A 20,306-nucleotide genomic window follows, 5' to 3' on the forward strand; every position below is an offset into this window, starting at 1 on the left:
CTTTATTAGTCACATGTACAGTGGCATGCAAAAGTTTGGGCATCTCTGGTCAAAATTTCTGTTACCGTGAATAGCTAAGTGAGGAAAAGATGACCTGATTTCCAAAAGGCATAAAGTTAAAGATGAAACATTTCTTTAATATTTTAAACAAGATTACTTTTTTATTTCCATCTTTTACAGTTTCAAAATAACCAAAAAGGAAAAGGACCCGAGGCAAAAGTTTGGGCACCCTACATGGTCAGTACTTAGTAACACCTCCTTTGGCAAGTATCACAGCTTGTAAACGATTTCTGTAGACAGCTAAGAGTCTTTCAATTGTTGTTTGGGGGATTTTCGCCCATTCTTCCTTGGAAAAGGCTTCTAGTTCTGTGAGATTCTTGGGCCGCTTTGCATGCACTGCTCTTTTGAGGTCTATCCACAGATTTTCGATGATGTTTAGGTAGGGGGACTATGAGGGCCATGGCAAAACCTTCAGCTTGTGCCTCTTGAGGTAGTCCATTGTGGATTTTGAGGTGTGTTTAGGATCGTTATCCTGTTGTAGAAGCCATCCTCTTTTCATCTTCAGCTTTTTTACGGACGGTGTGATGTTTGCTTCCAGAATTTGCCGGTATTTAATTGAATTCATTCTTCCCTCTACCAGTGAAATGTTCCCCGTGCCACTGGCTGCAACACAAGCCCAAAGCATGATCGATCCACCCCCGTGCTTAACAGTTGGAGAGGTGTTCTTGTCATGAAATTCTGCACCCTTTTTTCTCGAAACATACCTTTGCTCATTGCGGCCAGAAAGTTCTATTTTAACTTCATCAGTCCACAGGACTTGTTTCCAAAATGCATCAGGCTTATTTAGATGTTCCTTTGCAAACTTCTGATGCTGAATTTTGTGGTGAGGATGCAAGAAAGTCTAAACTGGTGTTTACCCATCACACAGGTAAATTGTCCTAATCAGGCCTGTCTCTGTTTGTATATCTATTTCCCTCCTTCATTTATCCAAATTAATATTGACATTGTACATGCTGTACAATTCGGTGATTCCCTTTGTCCTGTGATTCTGTCAGTGTTGACTTTTGTGTTTATGACTTGAGTGAGCTTGGAGGTACAAATGCTGCAAATGGAATCTTAGCAGCTACTCAAAAAAAAATCCTGTAATAAAAGCTAATGTTTGGCTATTAATTAAAGTATGTGTCATCCATGTACTTCGTCGGGGTGGAGCAGATCAATTGGTTTTTATTTGTATGTGTTTCAGGTATAACTTACAAGGGTACTAGGACCAGTACTAGTTCAGATAGGGTGAATAGAAAGAAGCTGCTTATATAAGTGGGTTATTCACCAATATAACATCTTGGGCAAAAGACACAAGGTGATGGGGCACTTTAAGGGTGTGATGTGGGTGTTGAGACATACTTTAAGAATAATTTTGAGCTGGAACTCAGTGCCTGTGAAGGTAGTGGAATTGGAATCAGTGGTCTTGAAAGAGAACTGGACGGGTCTTTGAGAGAGAATAATTATGGGAGAATGGGATTGCTGGGATTGACCACGGAACAGTACAGCCCACAAACCGGCCCTGCCATCACGATGTTGTGCTGAATTAATTAAACTAGTAATTAAATGCCTAACTAAACTAGTCCCTTCTGGCTACACAAGGTCCATATTCCCTCCATTCTCTGCACATTCATGTGCCTATCGAAGAGCCTCTTAAACGCCTCTATCGTATCTGCCTCCACCACCACCCCTGGCAGCCCATTCCAGGCACCCACCACTTTCTGTGTTTAAATAAAACTTGCCCTATGTATCTCCTTTAAACTTACCCCCTCTCGCCTTAAATGCATGCCTTCTAGTATTAGACATTTTGACCTGGGGAAAAAGATGCCGGCTGTCTGCTCTATCTATGCCTCTCATAATCTTGTAAACTTCTATCAGGTCTCCCCTCAGCCTCCTCCGCTCCGGAGAAAACAATCCAAGTTTGTTCAAACTCTAACCTTGTCCAACCTTGCTGTTCAATGAGCTGGCGTGGTCCAGAGGCTTTGATAACGACATCCTGGAACCAAGGTAAATAAATGTAGATACAAATTGGATGGTGTATCAGCTTTGAGCTGAGTAGCTGACTCCTGCTCCCACCCCCTCGTGGGATCTCTTTGAGAGGTATTTCAGGCTTTGGTTAAAGCCTCTATTTTTGCCTGAAACTGTGCACACACTACATGTGTGTCAACAACTAACCAACAAATGTGAGAATATGTATCCAGCTACTTTAACCAATCTGGAACTATCTCGAATGATGTGCTGTCAATTTAAAATGTTGCATCATGCACTCTGGAATTTTCAAAAACTGCAGCTGCAGTATGGTATTCGCCCAGCAGGTGGTGGTGGTGTGACATGTCCCACAGCCCTACCGTTGCCAACACATAACAGACACAGAAGCACAATCACTGTCTAACTGCCCCCATTCGCCCATTTGACCTGATCTCACCCAATCACAGATATTAGCTTTTTCTTGTCCCTCTCTCCCATCACCTTCACTGCAATATAAAACTAACTTGTTTTTCTCTCTTCAATTCTAACAAAAGGTCTTGGGAACCCTTGAGGAATATTAAGGAATCTGAAAAGAAAGAAGGAATTAGGAGGGCTGAAAGGGGCCATGAAATGTTCTAGGCAAGTGAGATTAAGGAGAATGCCGGAGCATTTAGTATGTATATTAGGAGCAAGAGGGTAGCTAGGGAAAGGGTAGGTCCACTCAAGGACAAACACTTGACAGTGAAGAAGGTTATCGTAGATTACAGGGGGGCCTTGATCAGTTAGGGAAGTGGGCCGAGGAGTGGGAAATGGATTTCAATACGGATAAGCGTGAGGTGATTCATTTTGCAAAGACAAACCAGTGTAGGACTTGTATTATGAGTGGTAGGGCACTAGGTGGATGGTAATAGACATTTTCCCCAGGGTAGGGGAGTCCAAAACCAGGGGGTATAGGTTTAGGGTGAGAGGAGGAAGATTTAAAAGGGACCTGAGGGGCAACTTTTTCAGACAAAGTGTGGTGAGTATATGGAATGAGCTGCCAGAGGGAGTGGGTGAGGCAGGTACAACAGTATCATTTAAGAAGCTCTTGGATAGGCACATGGAGGGGCAGAGCTTGGAGGGATATGGGCCGAAAGCAGGAAATTGGGACTAGCTGGGTAGCATGGTCTCAATGGGCTGAAGGGCCTGTATCCATGCTGTATTGCTCTATGACTCAAAGCAGGGGATTTATGCAAGGAGACAGGAATTGGGCAAGGTCCTTAATGAGTACTTAATGGTACTTGCCAAGGAGAAGGACACAGATGTTGGGGAGATCAGGGAGATTTAAGGTGAGAGGGGAAAGATTTAAAGGGGACCTGAGGGGCAACTTTTTCCACACAGAGGGTGCTGCGTATATGGAACGAGCTGCTCGAGAAAGTGGTAGAGGTAGCTAAAAGTGCAACAGCAATGTTTAAAAGACACTTGGGAATGAACAGTGGAACTAGCTCAACAGGGACGAGTTGGGCCGAAGGGCCTGTTTCTGTGCTGTAGCTATGACTTGAAACGTTAACTCTGTTTATCCCTCCACAAGTCGGGCAGAATGCTGATTATGACATGTTACAAAGGAGAAGCTGAAATATCCAAGGAGCCACGTTAGTGGAACAAGCAACATTTGTGAGATCTCGTGAAAGGTGGAACCTAGTCTGTGACAAAGAAGGATAAGCATTAGCTCGATCTGCAGGACCAGGCATAAGATGGCTCCAGAAATTGGTAGTTAATTGCTTTTTCTCGTTATTTTTAAATATGGGGTGTAAGTTCTGTGTAGTTGTTAATATGTTTATGTAATTTATGTTCGTAGGCATGGTAGTGTAGCGGTTAGCGTAACGCTATTACAGCGCCAGCGACCTAGGTTCAATTCCCGCCGCTGTCTGTAAGGCGTTCATATGTTCTCCCCGTGTCTGCATGGGTTTCCTCCGGGTGCTCCGGTTTCCTCCCACATTCCAAAGACGTACGGGTTAGGAAGTTGTGGGCATACTACATTGGCGCCGGAAGTGTGGCGACACTTGCGGGCTGCCCCCAGAACACTCTACGCAAAAGATGCATTTCACTGTGTGTTTCGATGTACATGTGACTAATAAAGATATCGCATCTTATCCTCGCCTAACAATATACTGTGCTGCTGCTGGAAAAAGCTCACTGTCATGGCATTTATGGCTATGACAACAATAAACTTGAACTTGGGTTAGAAAGAAGATGACAAGAAGGGAAAGAGCCTGCAATAGGGCACAAAAGGAAGAGACAGTACCACTGTCATATTGGATGGTGAAGTCTCTAATGCATAGACAGGTACTAATTATCTTTTAAGGGCTGCTTCTTTGTCTTGGATGCAACTTGGTTTATCAATCTGTTGTTGCTGATAACCAATGGATGATTTGGGCTGAAGGGCCTGTTTCCATGCTGTAGGACTCCCAAGTGAAACAAACTTCAGAGTGGCAAATCTTACAAATGTTTTTCTTAAAAAAAACTATGACCCTTGGTTCTAGATTCTCCTACAAGAAGAAATGGCCTCTCCCTGTCAAGACCCCTCAACATCTTACTTAAATCGTCCCCTCTCTTTGCTGAAATCCAGAGACCAGTGTGGTTGTTATGACACTATTGAACGGACCTCTTTTAGGGTAAGATGGACTCTTGACCTCACAGTCTACCTCGTTATGGCCTTGCACCTTATTGTCTGCCCGCACTGCACTTTCTCTGTAACACAATATTCTGCATTCTGTGGTTGCTTTTCCCTTGTACTATCTCGATGTGATGAAATGATCTGTATGGATGACATGCAAAACAAAGTTTTTCACTGTACCTCAGTACATGTGACAATAATCAACCAATTAGTGTGCCCAACGTTTCCTCCTATGACAGCCCAACCATCCCAGGCGCCAAACCTTCTCTGAATTGCATCCAATGCATTAAAATCCTTAATAGGGAAACCAATACTGTACAAAATACTCCCAAATACCTACTTTTCTGTTCAATTCCCCAGTGTAACATTCTGTTAGCTGTCCTGTTTGCTGCATCTTGCCTTTTGCAAATCATACACTGCACCACCCTCTGTACCTGAGCTCTGTAACCTCGCGCCATTTCGATGATATGCTTCACTACATTTTCCCCCATCATGTTCCACGGCCAGATCTTTGTCCTCCCATGTAACCGTTCTTTATTCCTTTGGATCCACCTTCCTTCCTACCAACCGATAAGAGGGGAAGCTTTAGAGGGAGGGATTAATTGAACAAGGAGATGCAAGCTGGAAGAATGCGGTTATCTTGGGGGGAGGGGGTGGGGTTATGACATTGTAAGAAGTTAAATGGGAAAAGGAGGTGAGAATTCCTGGATTACAGTCAGTTTGAGGCTCTTTCCCGTTGGCTACATGGGATATGATTACATATCCAGTAACTCTTGTCCTGTCATTTTCAGTTTTTGGATATTTGTGGAATCAAAATGAGTCATGTTTTGTAATTTCCCTCATTGTACCCAGATCAATGTCAAAATGGCATGATGCAAAACAGCTTATCAAAGATCGGTGCTGTGCAATATTGCCTGTTATCTGATGGGTTTTTTTTCCAAAAGTGAGATTAAACACCAAACAAAAAATACATTTTTTTAATTGAAATTGACAAATATACAATCAGTACATACACGCAATAATTCAAATGTAGTGTTTGTGTTGTGTACAAGTTACTAACATTTACACCGACTTGTCATAGATAATATCCTGTACAAAAAAATCTGCAAAAAGAACCAGCAACTGCCCAAGAGTCAGTCCTTCCACTCATGGGTTTTGGGCATTATGGTGCATGGTTGGATTGGGAATGGGCAGGAGTTACTAACTGATAGAAGGCACAGCACCCGATGGTGAATGTTTGTCCTGACCGACAGACTCACCCAGCCCAAAGTCTCTGCAAATAGTCACCACAAGAAGTATTATCTACCTTTATTTTTGGCAAGTTAGGACTGAAGTAGATTTGCCCTGTTGTAGAATACTTGTTGACTAAAGCTTCGACCAGCTCTAATGCTCACAACAGAGGCATCAACTCATTTCTGAAGGAGACTTGTGCCATCCAAATGTATGTTGACTGCAAATGCCAAAGTGGACACACTCCCCTAGAGCGTGCAGCCTAACTCAAGAGTCTTTTGTGCATGGTGTGAGTTAATCAGAGGACAGTATGGGTTTAATGTCCACTTATCTCAGGCAATGGAGCCTCAAACTCCCTGCATTCTGTTCTGTAAACACCGAAGAGGCTTTAAAAGTGATCAAGTATCAAGTGTTTGCACATCAGCTTCCTGGAACAGCATGCCATACTGTAATAGTTCGAGATGACGACACACAAGATAGTTCCCTCTGTTCCTCAAAAGCACTGGTAAGAATCCTTCAGTTTTGTAAGGATAAAAGCGCCAAGTTCAGAGCACCTACAGAATGCAAGCTCTTCTTCCTTCAGGTTCACCAACCCTGGGCAACTTGCTTTAGGCTGGAGGGAGTTTGGAGAGCCCACATAATTGCAGCAGAGAGCCTCACAGCCTGCCCCAAGTCTCTCAGAGCGCAGAATTAATAAGGACTTCTGGTCCCCAGCTTTAAAGAAAGGGCAAATCCTAGAAAAGGCACAATGCAATCAACCCATGAACTACTACCTCTACCAGGTGATAGAATGGATCAGCAGTCAATGGTTTTAGGTCTGACCTCACTGGATGGACTGTGAATTCTCTCCTCTCCCTCACGAGGATTATTTTCATCAGAGTTTTCTCTTAATCCTGCTAACAACTTCCACTAAGATGGCCAGAGGTTCTCACCCCTCTGCCCTCTTAGTGTACAAGAGTTTTGGAAGGGGTGAGGGTCAACTGCACACCTTCCCCTGTCCAGACACCCCAACTTCCTCTGCAGACTCCAGCTGTCGAGAAGACACCCCACCCATGATTACTGGGTACACTGGAACCCCAAGGTTAGTTATTTCCCCTTCAGGAACACACCACGGATGGAAAGTTTGAGATCTCTGTCCAATTCACAGTCAAGGGAGGCAAAACGTGACTCTCTGTAAATATCTTTGTTTATCTGTCATATAAAAAAAGTCTCTACAAATCGTTCAGGTCATCCCTGTAACCATCTGGGACCAATTGATCAGTCAATGGGGCCAAGCTGGGGTTACAGGTTACGTTGAAGTTGGAGTTGAACCAGGGATGATCCAAGATCTCGCTGGCTGTCAGTCTATCAGCCGGATCCCGCCGGAGGAGACACCGGATAAGGCACTTGGCTTTGGGGGAGAGGCTCTCCGGAATGGTGAAGAGTCCGCGGCGGATCTTGCTGAACAGGGCCGCTGGCTCGGTGTCCTGGAACGGGTAACGGCCCACCAACATGGTGTACAGGACCACGCCCAGGCTCCAGATATCAGCTGCCTTCCCTGAGTACGACTGCTTGCCGTTGAGGATCTCCGGCCCAACGTAGGCGGGGCAGCCATGTTTGTCCATCAAGGAGTCATCCTCTCCCTTGAGGAGACAGGAGTCCTCCAGGTTTTCCAGCCTCAACTTGTTCCTGAAGGAAAGAAATAAAAAAATGTTATAGAATGTATGCTCTAAACACATTAAGACCTGCATTTATGTAGCAACTTGAATCTGAGGTCACTTGTTGAGGTAGGACTGGCGTGTAGAAGGTAGAATAACAAAGCCAAATGTGGGCGATGATAGCATGCACTAGATGGGCCAACTGGCCTTCCTCACTGTAATCTTGTTCTATTGTTAATGAATGGCTGGTAAATTGGTTTATTATTGTCACGTGTACTGAGGTACAGTGAAAATCTTTGTTTTGCGTGTCATCCATACAGATCATTTCATCACATCAGTGCATTGAGGTAGTACAAGGGAAAACAATAACAGAATGCAGAATAAAGTGTTACCGTTACAGAGAAAGTGCAGTACAGGTAGACAATGAGGTGCAAGGGCCATGACGAGGTAGATTGTGAAGTGAAGAGTCCATCTTATTGTACTAGGGGAACCGTTCAATAGTCTTATAACAGTGGGATGGAAACTGTCCTTGAGCCTAGTGGTAGCAACCTCACCTTTGAATCAGAACTTCAAACCCCATTCCAGAGACACTCAGTCTAGATATCCCCTGCACAGCAGTTGCTGCACTGTTGGAGGTACCTTTGTTTGGGCAAGGGGTTAACTCGATGGCCAGTCCAACATCTCAGGAAGGCGCTACTTGAAGACTATTCGATTCTCAGCCAATATGACTAAACCAGGCAGTCAGATGGCTTGCTCCACTGTTATTTGTGGAGCCTTGGTGTGCATGTATTGGGTATGGCATTTCTTTCTTCATTGACTTTCCGAAGTCATGGTCCTTGAGCAGTTGTGGACAATCAGAACTGGTTGTTTGATTAAAGCAGGTTTCCCACCTCTTTTACTTTCAGCCACGGCATGGCAGCATGAAGATACCACACAGGTCTTCACCCACCGCTGCTGAGTGGCTGAGGGCATCGCAATACCTCCCATCAAATCAGAACCTAAACTATCCAGGTGGCCAGCGTGAAAAGACTGTATATTTTATGTACTTTTATTGAATATTTCATGCATATTTCATGAAATACATATAGGTGACAACCAGACATTTAACTAATTACCAGGGTAAAGGGGTTGTAAAACTAGAGGGCGTAGGTTTAAGGTGAGGGGGGAAAGATTTAAAGGGAACCTGAGGGGCAACTTTTTCCACACAGAGGGTGGTGGGTCTATGGAACGAGCTGCCAGAGGAAGTGGTAGAGGCGGGTACAATTACAATGTTTAGAAGACATTTGGACAGGTACATGGGTAGGAAAGGTTTAGAAGGATAAAGGCAAATGGGACTAGCTCAGGTAGCATGGACGTTGGGCTGAAGGGCCTGTTTCCGTGTTGTATAACTCTACGACTGTACTTCTGTGCAACTGTCTCACACAGAAAGGTTGTTCAGTCTACCAACTCTACGCTGGACTTTAAAGCAACATCACAATCAAAGCAAACCGAATTAATTAGTGGGGAAGAAGGCAAGGAGAGGTTTCGGCTCCTTGCAAGATGCCAAGGAGGGCAACTATGTGACCAGAATTAGTGAGCGCTCACATGAAGCCCCAATCTCAGTCACTGGCAATTTCAATGATACCTCTGCCAGCGTGTTTTTCTCAACTACCAAGCCATCAGAAGATTGTGTCACTCTCAATCCTCAGTCCTTCACTTTCAGTACAGTACCTCTTGAAGTGTAGCTGTTGTGGTATTGCATTGAATGGGCATTTTCAAAATGAGGAGGTTGGCTGCTTTGGACGGGAGATGAGAAAGAATTTCTTCTCCCAGAGGGTAGGGAATTTTTGGGATTCTCTACCCCAGGAAGCTGTGGAGGTGGAGTCACTGAGGGAATACAAGGCTGTATTCTCCTGGTGTTTGTACTCCAGAAAAGGGAGTCAAGGCAGGAGAGTGAACATATGGCCAAGATTAGATCATCCCAGATAACCCATCTCCTGCTGCTGTTGGTTGTGTTATCATGAAACACATCAGCCAAATATATGCACAGCAAGAGCCCACAGCAGGCAAAATGTTAACAACCAGGTAATTTTTATTTTTTTGCAAAAGCGATGATGTTTGAAGATTAAAATTGGGTGCAGCTTGCAAAACTGCTGCCTCACTGCTCCAGAGAGCCAGGTCCAATCTTGACCTCGGGTGATACCTGTGTGGAGTTTGCACGTTCCCCTTGTGACGTGAACTTCCCCCGGGTGCTCTGGTTTTGTCCCAAAGATGTGTGGGTTGGGGGGGGGGGGGGGGTTTAAATCAGCCACTGTCAATTGCCCCTAGTGTGTAGGTGAGTGTTAGATCCAGGAAGGATGTTGATGGGAGTGTGGGGAGAGTAAGTTACGTGGAAAACTACTGGGGGGAATGGGAATGCTCTAAAATCCAGCAGAGATCCGATGGGCTCAATGGCCTCCTTCTCGGTGGTACAGAAAGATAGATGGATGGGAGTTGGCCAGCTCAACTCATGGTTCCTCCTGGAAGTGTTGCCGTGGGATCTTTGTATGGCCACTTTGGGCTCAAGCAAGGGTACCAGGATGCACTGATGGACATGGTGAGTGTAGTTTCCAGAGCACCAGCAGTTCAGTTGCATGTTGGATAACCTGCCCACTCCCTCCCCCCTTGCCCCTCCCTCCAGAACCCACCTCCGCCTGTCAGTGAAGACGAACTTCCGCAGCTTGAGGTCCCTGAGGACCACTCCATGGCGATGGCAGTGCGCCACTGCGCGGACCATCTGCTGGAAGAGCGCAGCCGCCTCCTCCTCCTGGATCCTCTTGCAGGTCCGCACGTACGAGTGCATGTCGCCGTGGCCCCGTGGGAACAGCACATAGGCCTTGCGGTCGCCCGCGATCACTTCGGCCATCTGCCCCACGTGGGGGTGGGGCGGGAGGCGGGCGTACGGCGCGATCACCTCGTTGTAGTGCTTCATGGCGTACACCTGCGGAGGGGAGGGAGCGAGCTCGGGTCAGCCACAACCTGCATTTGTGTACCCCCCCCCCACCTCCCCAATCATCCACAACGAGAGTCAATCGGCCGCTTTCTCACAGAATGGGGCAGAGTCATAGCACAAGTCTCGGTTTAAAGTTTTGTAAGGTCAGTATGGATCAGTTGAGCTGAAGAGCCTGTTTCCATGCTGTATGACTCCAAGTATAACAACTTCAGAGTGGCAAATCTCTCAAATGTTCTTTTCTTAAAAAAAACTATGACGCTTGGTTCTAGATTCTCGTACAAGGTGAAACGGCCTCTCCAGCACTGGAAAAGGCCCTTCAGTCCATGATGTTGTGCCAAACTAGTAACTAAATGCCTAACTAAACTAATCCCTTCTGCCTACACAATGTCGACATCCCTCCATTCTCTGCACAAAAGAGTCCTAGAGTAACACAGCAAAGAAACTGGCCTTTCGGCCCAACTGGTTCATGCTAACCATGGTGCCACCAAAGCTGGTCCCATTTGCCCGCGCTTGGCCCACATCCCTCTAAACCTTTCCTACCCATGTACTTATTCAAATGTCTTTTAAATGTTGTTATTGTACCTGTCTCAACCACTTCCTCTGGCAGCTCGTTCCATACACTCAACACCCTCTGCGTGAAGAAGTTGCCCCTCAGGTCCCTTTTAGTCTTTCCCCTCTCAACCTAAGCCTATGCTTTCTAGACCCCCTTACCCTGGGAAAAAGACTGTGTGTTATTAGGACAAATATCCAAAGGTTTAGCTGGAGTACAGTGGGATGGAGAGATGCAGGGAGGGAATTCCAGAGTCTAGGGTTCAGACAGCTGAGTGCGACACAGTAGCGTAGCTGGTAGTGCTGCTGCCTCCCAGATCCAGTGACCCAAGTTTGATCCCAGTCTCCAGTGCTGTCGGTCTGGAGTCTGCACGTTCTCCCCGAGACCGTGTGGGTTTCCTCCGGGTGCTCTGGTTTTCTCCCACCTCCCAAAGATGTGCCAGCTGCTAGGTTAATTGGCTGCTATAAATTACCCCTGCTGTGAAGGTGAGTGGCAGAATATAGAGGCGCTACCGGGGATGTAGAGAGGATACAGTGAGATTCATGTAACTGGGTGGTTGATAGTTGATGCGGAGTCAGTGGTTTCTATCCGTGTCACTCTAATAACCTTGCTCTCTCATACTTCACATAAAAACCTTCGACTATCCCACTGGCCCTGAGGTAACCTTCTCAAGTAACAGGGGCTGTGGCCTCGTTGATACCGACCTTCACGGACACTTGGCTGCCAATTCATCCACACTGCAACCACTGGTAATAGAAAGCATGGGGCCAGGAGGTGCAGTCCACCCTCACTTCCCCGTGACCCACATGAAACACGGAGGGGTTTGTTCTCCCAGAGGGAGAATTCAGGGGAGTAAAAGGCGAAGTAAAGTTTGGTTCTTGAACCAACCGGCACAACCCTAATCCCTACAGTTTAGCAACACTATGACCACTTTGCACCAAAATGGACTTTTTTTTCTGTTCTTTCTGTAAAAGTTGTGTATAATTTATGTTTAGTTAATGTTTTTCTTGTGAATGCTGCTTATCTGATGCTATGTGCCTGTGGTGCTGCAGCTGCAAGTAAGTTTTTCATTGCACCTGTGCACACATGGACTTGTGCGTGTGACAATAAACTCGACTTTGATGCATGACTTATTGGAAGTATGAGAATTTTAATTAACGAGAGGGACGTGAGATGACAGGTGGTTTTAATGAACCCATGACATCGCAGGGTCACAAGAAGATATGCTAGGGTTGGCCACTGAGGTTGCACTGGGTTTGACAGCGGGGCAGAGGACTCCTTGACCTTCTGGATGAGACCCCATTCCAAGGCTGAGGCACCGACCCCAATCCCCTTCCCATCATGCCAACCATCTCCCACCACCACCTCACAGGGTACTGAGGCCAATTATCTGCCAGCCATCTGTACCACCTGCCTCTCCCTCATCACACGGCAAGAGGCCAATACTCTTGTTTCACACGTTCCCACGCCAACTAATCACCAAGCATAACCACCCCCAGCCAACTCAGTTGCGATCAGCAGAACGTGAATGGACATGGGACCAAGACCTCTATAAATCCCCGGTAGTGTAGCAGTTAGCATAACGCTATACAGCACCAGCGACCTGCTTCAATTCCGGCCGCTGTCTGTAAGGAGCTTGTACGTTTTCGCCATGTTTGTGTGGGTTTCCTCCGGGTGCTCCGGTTTCCTCCCACGTTCCAAAGACGTACGGGCTAGGAAGTTGTGGGCATGCTATGTTGGCACTGGAAGCGTGGCAACACTTGCAGGCTGCCCCCAGAACACAATGCAAAAAGATGTATTACACTGTGTGTTTTGATGTACGTGATTCATAAAGAAATCTTATCTCCATAAACACCATACCTTGCAGATATATCCCTCTTCTGTGTCGGTGTGGATGGCTCGGTAGCAGTTATTAGCCTCTGTGGGATTGAGCAGGAGATAGGGTCCAATGCGTGACACGCTGTTGTCATCGGTGGAGGAGGAGGACGGCGTGGGGGAAGGCGATCCAAGACATGGCGATAAGGCTGGGATGGAGAGCTGACTCAAGCGCGCCCGCTTGCACTTGGGAAGGTCGGGGTCATCTGTGTCATCGAAGTCTAATCTCTTCAGCCGGGCATGGTGAGAGGTCAGTGATGTCTGGGCGTTCACACTCATTAGGATCTGGGGAAAGAGAGTCAGAAAATGGTTTTAAAAAAAACGGCGTCCTATACAAAACATTACTGATCTTTTTGCCCCTTGAGTTTATTCATCGCATGCCAGACAAAACCCCGCAGATGTTGGGAACCCGAAACAAAACTAGGGAAAAGCTGGAAATCCCCAGTAGGTCAAGAAACATCCGTGGACGTAGAAACAGCACTAACGTTTCAGGTTAATGACCTTTCATCAGAGCTCAGAACGTCTGATGAAGTCACTGACTGGAAATGTTAACTCTTTCTCTCTCTCCACAGATGCTTTCTGATCGGCTGAGTATTTCAAGCATTTTGCTTTTATTTCAATAAGTTCCTGGCAGATTTGTATTATAATTCCTTCTGCATATTTTGGGTATTTCTTAAAACTTCTACCTAGCCACCCATTTCGAAATGTCCACTTGATCTCGGCAATGTGTGCCAATAGATAATTGTACCACGTGACTACAAACCTGTTCTGCGGGCCACACTCAAACTCCCTCTCTCGCACTTTTTGAGTAAAGTTTTACATACTTAAGGGAGTTCCTGTTTGGCCACCCTCTTCCTTCTCGATAAGAGCTGTGAAAGATTAAGGCAAGAAAACAGTTTGGGCCCCGGGTTGTTTACAACACGTCTTCCTGGTTCGAAAATTCCAATTATGTAATCAGCTACTGAGGCAAAAGAGGATTCGTATTCAAGGGCCTTCAGCTGCAATCTCAAAAACAACAGGTCCACGATACTAAACAGATTGTGCAAGGGGGCAGTTTATATGCATCAAAGGCACCTTGTTGGCAAGCAGAAATGCCAGTATGGGTCAGTAGGTGGTGCTGGGGTATGGTGAAAGTTGCAATTGTAATGGCTTATCCAAGAATTGCACATAAATTGAATGCTTCACACAGTTAACCACCGCCAAAGACACGGGGGTCCCCTTCTCCAACATAACCCCACAACCGAAACGAATCCCCCTACCATACCGACACCCACCCGTTATCCGGGCCCAAACGTTCACCACATTCCCTTGCCGCACAGGCTGATAAACACAAGAGATCGCACTCAATTCTGCCTCCAAGCAACCCCTGCACTGGGTGGCTTCTGGTGAGTCACACACGGGATGAATCAACTAACCAACTTCAGGTAATAAATCACGGCCCAGCCAATCAGAGCTCAGGGTGATGAGGTCAAGCATATGCCTCATTCATGAGTAGCACTGACTATCACTCTGTTTATAGATAATACAACCCAATTTTTTCAGAATGTGGAAACCGTAATCACCCTGTTACTGTAGGAATACAGTCCGTCACACTTCTGAGGGAGCGGTTATTGCTTGTACTTGAAAGGCAACCTCTGGTTCTGAGGGGAGCTTAAAGCAAGAGTCTCCACGATTTTACCCCTCCCTCTCGACAACCACCCAGGACTTTGCATGCTTTCCACCTTGGCATCATGATCATCTGTGGTTTTTATTTAATGAGACCTAAGGGATTCCCTACGTGAACCTTTCCCCCCGTTCCCTTAATAACCTCCTTAAAATCTACACTTTGCACCGAGCATTTGACTCAAAGACTGAATAACCAAGGTCCCTTGCTTACTGCATCACTCCTGTGAAGGGCAGTGAGATGATTGAAAGGTCTGGATAGAGTGGACGTGGAGAGGATGTTTCCAGTAGTGCGAGAGTCTCGGACCAAAGGGCACAGAGGGTCGTCCCTTTAGAACAGAGACGAAGAGGTATTTCTTTAGCCAGAGGGTGGTGAGTCTGGAATTCGTTGCCACAGACGGCTGTGGAGGCCAAGCCACTGAGTATATTTAAAGAGGAGGTTGATTAGTAAGGGCATCGAAGGTTACGGGGAGAAGGCTGGAGAATGGGGTTGAGAGGGAAAAAAAAATCAGCCACGATTGAACGGCGGAGCAGACTCGATGGGCCGAATGTCCTAATTCTGTTCCTGTGCCTTATGGTCGTATTTAGTGATTTACAGGCGCTATATAAAGGCGGGTTGTGGAGAGGTAGTAGCTCAGATCAAAACCGAAACCTAGGTGGGGAGGAACCCACCCATCTGTAGCTTAAGAATGGAATGGCAGCCAGAGTGAAGGGGATGGGGAGGGGATGGGGAGGAGGATGGGATGGGATGCGGCCATGGAGCTCACATCACTGAAAGCTCAAAGCAAATGGACTCCATTTCCCAGGTTCCCTCGTCGGTGGTGGTGGTCGGGGGGGGGGGCACATGCCCGACAGACAATGGTCACCAGGGGTGGGCAGCGGCGAAGCCCCAGAGTGAACCCACTCCACCCTTCCCCCTTGAACAAAAGGATCAGGAAAGACCCCACTCAGTTCCACCAATCCCACCTTCCAACTTCTACTGATTCACCAGCCACCGTCGCCCGTGCCTGCGGGGAAACGAAGCCCATCTCAACCCCGAAACAAAAACTTCCAACACTGCCCACCCCAAGCAGCTTTTTGGGAAGGGTGCGACAGGGAGTTAGTTCCATGTTCCAACTGGGAGAAAATCCACTCGCTGGCACCGCCTGACCGAAGTTTGGGGCTCTTTCCCTTTGTCAGTCTTTATGAATTCCTTTGATTATCTGAAGAACTAACCCCCACAACCCACCACCAGTAAAACTCCCAAAACATCCCCCGTACCCTGGGGTCTACAATAGGGAAGAGCGAGGGTTAAAACACATGTCCAGGTAAGGTAACCTCACATTAAAACTCCGCCAAAGCCAGAAACAAGCAGCATTAAGTATCCACAACACACAAGGGGTCCAAAGATCGGCGGAGGGCGCGTTGGTCACCAACATCGAAGCAACAAAAGGTCTGAAATTAAACCCCAGCCCGTTACAGAGGCAAGTAAAGGGCGGCGGGGGGAGAGTTCGGTGCGGATTTGTGTGACGTTAAAACGCTGGACAAACGGCTGCTTTGCCCAATGTGTGTGGACGCAAGGCTTATGGGGAGGGGTGAAATATTTCCAAGTGTAATCATCGCTGGTTTCTCAACACTCCGAGAACGGGGCGCTGGCTAGGACAAAGAGCCGGAGTTAAAAGACCGCACGGTTCAACTGCGAACGCGTTAAGTTGCAGAAACTTACCTGCGGTTACTTCTTGTAACGCACCGACTGGGTTGTGGCAACGATTGAAGACTATCCCCCCCCCCCCCCTCGCCTTTCTGCCTCCTCTCTTTCCCTGTTGCTGGATACCGATTCCCTGAGTTGCAGAGATTACTTTGTCCCTCTTTTCTTTCCCTCTCTGGATGTCCCACGCGTGGCTCACACTGGCCCGGAATCCCACCCGGGGTTAAGGTCCGGATCCAGTCGCGGGCAACATGTCCAGTGTTCCCGATATCTTCCCGGAGGTATACAATTCCAAGAAAAACAAAATTAACCTGTTTAAAAAACTTCCATCAGAGAGAAATAGAAACTCAAACGTAAAGTTGTTTCAAGTCTTCAGAAGTATCCTCTGGCTGTAAAGGGGGATCTGGTGTAGCCGGTACTGAAGAAACCAGTCACCAGACGGATTTATAATGTGAGGCTACTGTAATCCTAGTGAATTATTACTGAGCTACGCGCTTTCACTCTCACTCTGAGCTGGCTGACGTTGGCTGGTTGACTTATTGCAACATCCTTCCCCCCCCCTCTCCCCTCCCCTCCCCATGTAACACTCGCAGGCCCATTGGCAACAGAACGGGGAGGGTGGGGGGGGGGGGGAGGTGAAAAAAAATACCTTGTTTCAAAATCCTTTCCGACCGGTTAACAAGAAGTGGGCGGGCAGGGCAGAGATCACGAAGATCCGCCTCCTCTGTCTGACTCAATGTTTGGTTCCCGCCCCGTTCAGTAAACGCTTTAAGTGATCTATTCCTGTGCTTTGGAGGATGTCTCGTCTATTGTGAGCATGCTTATTCTCTTATTATGACTAATAGAAGCAGCATTTATTACCCATTAGTAATTGTCCTTACGAGAGTGGGTGGTGAGTGTCTTGTTGAAACTCTAAGATAATTCTAAATAAATGACTTCTAAGAAAAGAGGCACAAATTAGAACACCTCAAACATGCACATCTCAAGGATGTGTGCTTAGCCCACTGCTCTACTCTCTCTACAGTCATGACCGTGTAGCTAAGCACAGCTCAAATGCCATCTATAAATTCACCAGTGACAACGCTGTTGTTGGTAGAATCTCAGATGGCGGTGAGGAGGTGTACAGGAGTGAAATATATCGGCTGGTTGAACAGTGTTGCAACAACAACCTCGCATTCAACATCAGCAAGACCAAGGAATTAATTGTGGACTTCAGGAAGGGGAAGTCAGGAGAACACACACCAGTCCTCGTTGAGGGGTCAGCAGTGGAAAGAGTGAGCAGCTTCAAGTTCCTGGGTGTCAACATTTCAGAGGATCTAGCCTAGGCTCAACACATTGATGCAATCACGAAGAAGGCACACCAGCAGCTCTACTTTGTTAGGAGTTTGAGGAGATTCAGTACGTCACCAAAGATTTTTAAAATTTCTACAGATGTACGGTGGAGAGCATTCCGACTGGTTGCATCACCGCCTGGTATGGAGGCTCCGATGCACAGGATCGCAAGAGGCTGCAGGGGGTTGTAGACTCAGCCAGCTCCACCATGGGCAAAACCCTCCCCACCATCGAGGACATCTTCAAGAGGTGGTCCCTCAAGAAGGCGGCATCCATCACTGAGGACCCTCACCATCCAGGGCATGCCCTCTTCTCATTACCACCATCAGGTAGGAGGTACAGGAGCCTGAAGACCCACACTCAATGATTCAGAAACAACTTTTTCCCCTCTGCCGTCAGATTTCTGAACCCCTGAACACTAATTCGTTTTTCTTTTCTTTTGCACTACTTATTTATTTCTGTAATTTATGGTAATTTTATGTCTTTGCACTGTACTGTTGCCGCAAAACAACAAATTTCATGTCATCTAAGTCAGTGATAATAAACCTGATTCTGATTTTGACATTTTTATTTCAAAAATAAACTGTAGTCATAACAAAAATATATATACAAAAGAATAAACACAGTGCAAAACATTTTATATTCATGATCAAGACATTCAGTAGTGTTGACTTTTTTTTAAACTATAGCACCATTGCCACTCATGGGGTGACACACCCTTTCAACGTTTGAGGGGCTTCCCCTCCATATGAAACAGACACACCTATTCAGTGCCTAACATACACCTGTAGTTCCCATCACACCCCTGCAGTGCCCTTTACATACTCACCTTTGCCAGATGCTCTCTGACCTGGTGTGTGTTACCTGCTTCCTTCTGTTTCCGTTTTAGATTTCCAGCACTTGCAGTATTTTGCCAGTGCCTTAAGGTTCCTTTCATTCCCGGTTGGCCTCAGAGCCATGATCCAACGAGACAACAGGACACGTACCAGACACTGACTGGATCACTGTATGGATTTCACACTAACCTACAGAGAGCATGGTGTAAATGCTCACAGCCATTATACTTAGTATGCTGCTGCAATTTCCTGAATGCTAGATTAAGGATTATGTCTCCAAATTATTAAGAAATCATTGCAATTTTGCTATAATCAAATCAGCATATAAATTAATGATTAAAATTGCCCCTGTAGAGTATTTGCACTAATGGCTCTAAATACTTTTAAATTGGTAAATTTGTTTATTACTGCCACATGTACCGAGGTACAGTGAAAATTTTTAAAAGGGAACATGCCATCCATACAGATCATTTCATAACAGCAGTACATCGAGGTAGTACAAGGGAAAAGAAATAACAGAATGCAGAATGCAGTGTGGGGTATGGTGCTGAAATTTAAGACTGCAGATTAATTAGTTATTTATTAAACAACCCTACTTCACACAAACCTGCTGCTGACAAAAAGCTGCTCACAGGAATTGTCTCCAAGTCTAATGGTCATGTGGTCCAGTCCACATTCAAGGGCTTGAGCAGCTAATCTAGACTGAGACTCCAGTACAGCACTGGTCCCTGAGTCTGGCCTCTGAGACAGAAGGTCATGGTGAAGTCCCACTTCAGAGGCTTGGATGCTGACACTCCAGGGAAGTACCGAGAGAATAATGCACTCGAAGGAATGTCAACCATTGCATGAAGAATTAAGCCAAGAATCTGTTGACTGAGCATAGGAATGTAGGAAGAAGGAGCAGGAGTAGGCCAATCCTGCTTTTCAAGTTAGCTCCACCATTCAACAAGATCTTGCCTCATCCTCCACCTCACTGACATTTTCCTGGACTATTCCCATATCCCTTGATTCCCTTAATATCCGGAAGTCTATCGATCTTGGTTTTGAATGAACTCAGTGATTGAACCTCCACAGCCTCTGGGATAGAGAATTCAACAGATTCACCATCCTCTGAGTGAAGAAATTTCTCCTCATCTCAGTCCTGGACAGTTCACCTATTATTCTGAGACTGTGAGCCTTGGTTCTGGACTTCCCATCTTCTGGAGGTATGTAAGTTTCAATGAGATCTCTGCACGTTGTTCTAAACTCTAAAGAATGCAGACCTAGTCTACACAATCTCTCCACATATAAACTCACCACCCCTAGAACTTGGCACTTTTGACTGTTTAGTTTAGGTTGTAGGATAAAGGTTCTACAAACTCTGAAGTGCCTGTATTTATATCTTTATATTTCCCTCAGCATAGAAAGAGGCCATCCAGCCCATCAAGTCTATACCAGCTCTCAGAGCAGTCCCATCTATCCCATTCCCCCAGTTATTTCTCTGTAGCTTATTCTCCTCACATTCTCATCGACTCCCCCCAGATTCTACCACTCACCTACACACTAGGGGCAACTTACAGCAGCCAATTAACTTACCGACATGCCGCCTTTGGGACGTGGGAGGAAATCAGAGCATTCGGTGCAAACCCACAGGGTCACAAGAAGAATGTACAGACTCCACACACAGACAGCACGAGAGGTGAGGATCGAATGGGAGTCCCTGGAGTTGTGCAGCAGCAGTTCCACCAGCTATGCCACATAAGAACATAAGAAATAGGAGCAGGAGGAGGCCATCTGGCCCGTCGAGCCTGCTCCACCATTCAGTAAGATCATGGCTGATCTGGCCGTGGACTCAGCTCCACCTACTTGCCTTCTCCCCATAAC

At 46.4% G+C, this 20,306-nt stretch overlaps 1 protein-coding gene and 1 long non-coding RNA gene across 4 annotated transcripts; one reads left to right on the top strand and one right to left on the bottom strand.

The window, feature by feature from the left end:
- The first annotated feature begins 214 nt into the window (after positions 1-214).
- On the top strand, positions 215-4,326 carry LOC127578926 (uncharacterized). The gene is made up of 3 exons (XR_007957596.1): positions 215-237; positions 1,918-2,046; positions 3,578-4,326. It is a non-coding gene; the product is annotated as an uncharacterized LOC127578926 (long non-coding RNA).
- A 1,298-nt stretch (positions 4,327-5,624) lies between these two features.
- trib3 (tribbles pseudokinase 3) lies at positions 5,625-16,783 on the bottom strand. 3 transcript variants are annotated; one of them, XM_052031390.1, is made up of 4 exons: positions 16,587-16,783; positions 12,912-13,211; positions 10,197-10,489; positions 5,625-7,561 (listed from the first exon to the last, which is right to left on the bottom strand). In XM_052031390.1, the coding sequence occupies exons 2-4, from the start codon at positions 13,203-13,205 to the stop codon at positions 7,105-7,107; spliced, it is 1,044 nt and encodes a 347-aa protein (XP_051887350.1). In that variant the 5' UTR covers positions 13,206-13,211; positions 16,587-16,783; the 3' UTR covers positions 5,625-7,104. The 3 variants fall into 3 exon arrangements, with proteins under 3 accessions (XP_051887350.1, XP_051887349.1, XP_051887351.1); XM_052031389.1 differs by having other exon boundaries at positions 16,294-16,783; XM_052031391.1 differs by lacking the exon at positions 16,587-16,783 and adding an exon at positions 14,201-15,123.
- Between the last annotated feature and the right edge of the window lie 3,523 nt (positions 16,784-20,306).

Source organism: Pristis pectinata, chromosome 16 (assembly GCF_009764475.1).
Source record: "Pristis pectinata isolate sPriPec2 chromosome 16, sPriPec2.1.pri, whole genome shotgun sequence".
NCBI classification, from domain to species: domain Eukaryota; kingdom Metazoa; phylum Chordata; class Chondrichthyes; order Rhinopristiformes; family Pristidae; genus Pristis; species Pristis pectinata.